The 4,678-nt window shown below is 43.4% G+C and overlaps 1 protein-coding gene across 1 annotated transcript in view; it reads right to left on the reverse strand. All coding sequences in view use genetic code 11, as the record gives it.

Annotated features, from left to right (window-relative positions):
* The window catches only part of EGR_08243 (Calponin-3), a gene marked incomplete at both ends in the record, with an annotated part of 3,379 nt that extends 733 nt beyond the window's left edge, over positions 1-2,646 (reverse strand). The window contains 6 exons of the mRNA XM_024497492.1: positions 71-240; positions 715-922; positions 1,146-1,283; positions 1,363-1,465; positions 1,851-1,981; positions 2,596-2,646. Of these exons, the coding sequence (XP_024348087.1) occupies positions 71-240; positions 715-922; positions 1,146-1,283; positions 1,363-1,465; positions 1,851-1,981; positions 2,596-2,646 (801 nt within the window). The remainder of the gene's footprint in view (positions 1-70; positions 241-714; positions 923-1,145; positions 1,284-1,362; positions 1,466-1,850; positions 1,982-2,595) is intronic.
* Between the last annotated feature and the right edge of the window lie 2,032 nt (positions 2,647-4,678).

The following is a 4,678-nucleotide window of genomic DNA, read 5'->3' on the forward strand; positions in this document are numbered from 1 at the left end:
GGAGATGCGGGGGTTCAAACGCAAAAGCCTGACTGGGTGAGAGAAAGCAGGCGCAAAATTTGAGACGTACCTTTTGAGACGCGCATTGGTTGGTGCCCATCTGAAGAGTGATGACACCCTGGCCTTCCTTAGTAACATTATCACAACGGATGTCAGCCACGTGACGCACTGAACCGAACGACATACCCTTCTGTGAAGCAAACTTGTTGGTTCCCATTTGGAGGCTACAAATGCCTTGACCTAAAAAATGCAAGACACAGGAAGCCACACGGGATGGAGGGGATAGAATACCTCTGCGCTTTATTGCAAGTCTATCCACCCCGGTATGACAAGTACATCCACTGCAACCTCATCTCTTCACTCCGAGTTCCTTTACCATGGAATGCGAACCGATTGACCTATTACCCATCCATTCATTCTGGATGCAACTGTCTCTCAAATCTAGTACATTCATCCCACTATCCAGTGTAATCAAGTTCGATGCAAGTGACACCATCCAGCAAAAGACCCACATCAATTACGGATTCGTAACGAAAAGTGTTGGGCTCTTTCTCCTCGGTACAGCGCTTTAAGCATTCATTTAGTTTGTTTTGATATCCTTCAATTCTCTCCTGTTTTAATGTACATTTAGTTAACTATATGTTAAAAATGAAAAATTTTGACAAGTAGCTGAGTCACCGCAGCGTCTCGAAAAAGTTCACTGGGCAGACATACTTTCAAGACTAATGTCATCGGCCTTAATGTCGGCAGCATGACGAACTCCACCAAAGGTCATGCCCTTCTGTGAGGCAAACTTGTTTGTTCCCGACTGCAGGCAGACCATCCCTTCACTGGCACGCAGCTGCTGTTCCGTCCACTGACGATACTGTTTATTGGTCGGCCTTGGTCCGCATGTTGGACCTTGGAAACCGTTTCTCTGACACTAAAAGTGAAAAAAAAAGTGGACCGGATTCTCCTCATTGTGAGGTTAGAATTTCTAGCCCAAGGACTTTGTTACCCCTAAACTAATTTTTAAAAAATTGGGGATTTCCGCTAGACACACAAAAGGATCTGTTTCCTGGTGTTGACTCTCAACTCATCAAATTCCTGCTTTCCTATTTTCCGAGAAGCAGTTATTTGACAATATTTACAGGTTTCTCACATACCTCCGTGCCCAATTGCATGAGAGTATTGATGACCTGCGACATATTCCTGGACTCGTAGAGATCCACAGTTTGGAAGAGACTCGTTTTCGGTACTCCATAGGCTTCTGCAGCATCCAAGAAAATTTGGATATTTTCCATCTAGTAAAATAAAGAATGAGCAGTTTTACTTCCGGACCGAACAAAGTGCCTGATGATATCCGTGTGTTACAGGTCATACCTGTTTGAATGGGGCACTCATGGTGTTTGGCTTCAGCGGACGACGCACACTTTGAGCTGCTGGTGGCAGATGTGACGTGCGTTCGTAGACTGCATCAATGAGTCTACAAAAATTTGGAGGAAAGTTTTAACCAAATTTGCCTAATCTAACACTAAGGCAGGGGTTATTTTTCATGAGGAATCTCCGTCTCAACAAAAGATAAAGTCTATTCAAGCGACCAGCATTTCAAACGCAGGAAGAAAAAAAAACAAATCAACTTAGCGTTAATATTGATGAGCAAAGGTAAACCTAAACGGGTAGGATATTTCTTTCCAAGCCAAATTCAACTACACTATGTCCTTAATTTCACAAAAGAAAATTGCCGATTTGTTTAATCACCAATAAGCTTTGTGAACAAGCAATGAGTGCGCTCCAGGACGACACTTGTGTTGACCTTTTTGCGGGAAATAGAGAACCACAGAAAAATTAAGAGAAAAAAAATTACCAACCTCACGAGAATTTTTCCATCCTTGAGGCTGCGTTGAACATTCTCGCGTCCGAGAGGAACGGTTTCGCCAACAATCTGGCTTATCCATTGAACAACTTCCTGTTCCGCGTTGGCATCATATCGGCTGTTCAGCTATAAGAGCAGGAAGACATGCAGTCCCTCTGTGAAGTGCTGAACCCTCTCCTGTTTCTTCTCTAAGAGAATGGAGAAGCTTCTACACTTTCTCACACCCACACATTGCGCATGCTGCCTGCCCCATAGACATGCGGAAGTCGTTCTCTCTCTCTCTCTCTCGCCCTTTGCATTTTGGGGGCTTAATGGAGATCCTTGAATGACATGCGCCAAAAGCCGAATGCGACTACCACTACTGCTGGTGTTTAGACAAATTGACGCACACACAGGGAAACATACCTACCTAGACAAGCAGAATCCACCCATACTTCACAATATGGAAGAAATGCCAAGGCAAACTAAAGTAATAAGTAAGTAAGCTTGGTGGTTAGAAGAATATAAAGATAGGTAAAGGGAGTAAAAGTCGGGAGACCGTACTTATCAACCTGCCTACCTTATCAACGCGACAAACAAAACACCTCCACCAATTGTGAGTGAGTAACTCAGACAAATAGACCAATCAAATTGTGGCGGAATTAAATCAGTTTGCACGCTTAATGTCGGTCTTTGATATTTTTGAGCATATTGCAGGCAATTTTAAGAAGAAACTAGGCTCTGAAAGAGTGGTTACTCACGCGCAAGTAGGCACTGGAATCGGAGTAAGTTTCACCGTTAACGTCGCTCATTTGGGCAGAAGATCACGAAAGCGAAAGTCAGAGTCGTAAAGAGCAACAACAGCGGCACCACTGACACAGACAAGCGCAAAGGCAGGTTGAGATTCCTCTTCCCAAACCGAATCTAAATTCCATGGGGCTCCGCCCCCACACCAACCCGGTGGTTGATTGGTCAACCACTAGCCAACGGCAACCAATCACCTAACGGCACACAGCAGATCCTATGGATGCACCCTAGTATTGATTTATTTAGTGCGCGTGCACATAGACCAGCACGCAATAGGTTGAACCGACTATGGGGCGGGGTTGCAGTAATTGTCCCCTTTTGCGATAAGAGCCATTAGCAAACTGTTGTGTGATGTTGTGTGGGCTGAAGAAAAAATGTGAAAGCTAAGGTGCACCTATTTTCGACAGATATCAGTCAATAATGGTGATGTTTGCCCAGAATTCTCATTTTATTAGAAGGATTCCCAGGATGTCTAAAGGTTAAGGTATAAGAAATGTTACTTTTGTTACGATACTAAAGGCTCGTACACTCATTAAAAGAAGCGGGTCGCTTGTGTAGCTACGATTCATTATGATAAAGTTAATTTCCAAATTTAAAGTCGGCGCTTTGGCTGGCCAATCACTGGGCGGGTGCTTAAGATGTCTGACCAGTTAAATTCGAGGGGGCAAATTGAGTTGGTATAGATGAAGCTAAGCGTACTAATTTGACAAAATATGGCAAATTTTGGGAGTTTTTTTGGTGGATTGTCATCCACTCCAGTTGAGTTTATATGCTAACGCAGTGGTAGCGCAGCGAGTTTTCCATTTTCCTCTTTCAGTTCTAACTTCCGGACCACTGGAGCGAGAAGGGCGCACAGGGGATGGCGTCTCTTACTTGAGAAGTGACGCAGGGGTTCACAGGTTGTCAAGGCTTAGTAGAGGTCGGAATGCGTTTCTTCTTCAGGAGTTAAAGGTGTAACCTGACCGCTCCTCGTCTGAATAGTGCATTCAAACAAACGCATATTACGGTGGACGTTAGAAATCGCCACGGAAACTGATTTTGTTTGCGACACATTCGAGGAAAAGGTAGTTAAAACAAAGGGGCAAGTGGTTAAGAGAGGTTTTTTCGTACCTCACTTAAGTACTGCGTATTTTAAGTGTTTTTACTTTGGTTCTAAGATGAATAACGGCTTTGCTATTGACGACTTCCACTGGACTGATTTTTATCCAAACTCAAGAATTTGGACTTAAATTTTGTAAGTTTACATGCCCTCTGACATGAATGATGAAACAGAGCAACTGACACCTTTCACTACCTTGAATTGTTACTGTGTGTGCCCTTGATAAAATCTCCACAACGCGTCTGCTTGAGATTTTTTGACTGACTGACAAACACTTTTTGATCCTTAGGCATCCCTGTCAGAATGTGTGCGGTTTTCTGTTACACCAGAGAGGGGGTCGGCCGCCATGGTAATACGGACACAGACACACTCAGACACACACAAACAGGCCATTACTTGAGTAGTTGACAGGTCAAAAATTTCTTGCAAATTTGACATGTCAACCGATCCAATTTCACGTCCAAGAAAGCCGTTTTCGACAATCAGTATATTGCAGTTAAAAACTTTTCCGGAAGCTCTAGCTTTTCACTTCAACGTGTCACATTACCTGCAGTAGAAATTGGAGTGACAGAAGTAAGACACAAATTTAAATTGTCAAGCCTTGGTGCCCTTGAAGAGGGTGAATGATTGCCGGATAAAAGGCACGTTTGTCTGTCTATCTGTCCGCTTGTTTTCGAAAATCGCAACCGTAATGTAACCCATTGACTATTAAAAGCATTTCCGTTTTGGGGGAAATTGGAGACAGAATCGACATCAAATTTTTAAACAGCATCAGCATATTTTCTAACTTATAAATGTAATTTCAATTTTCATGGACGATTGGGTGGATTTGGGGTGGATAAAAGATTGAATGATAGACATTGGGATGGGTGGGGACGAGATAGATGGTTGCTCGCCGCAATGGGGTAAAAAGCGCATTTCCTTCAAAAGGCACTAAG

Source organism: Echinococcus granulosus (genome assembly GCF_000524195.1).
Source record: "Echinococcus granulosus chromosome Unknown EG_S00100, whole genome shotgun sequence".
Lineage (NCBI taxonomy): Eukaryota > Metazoa > Platyhelminthes > Cestoda > Cyclophyllidea > Taeniidae > Echinococcus > Echinococcus granulosus.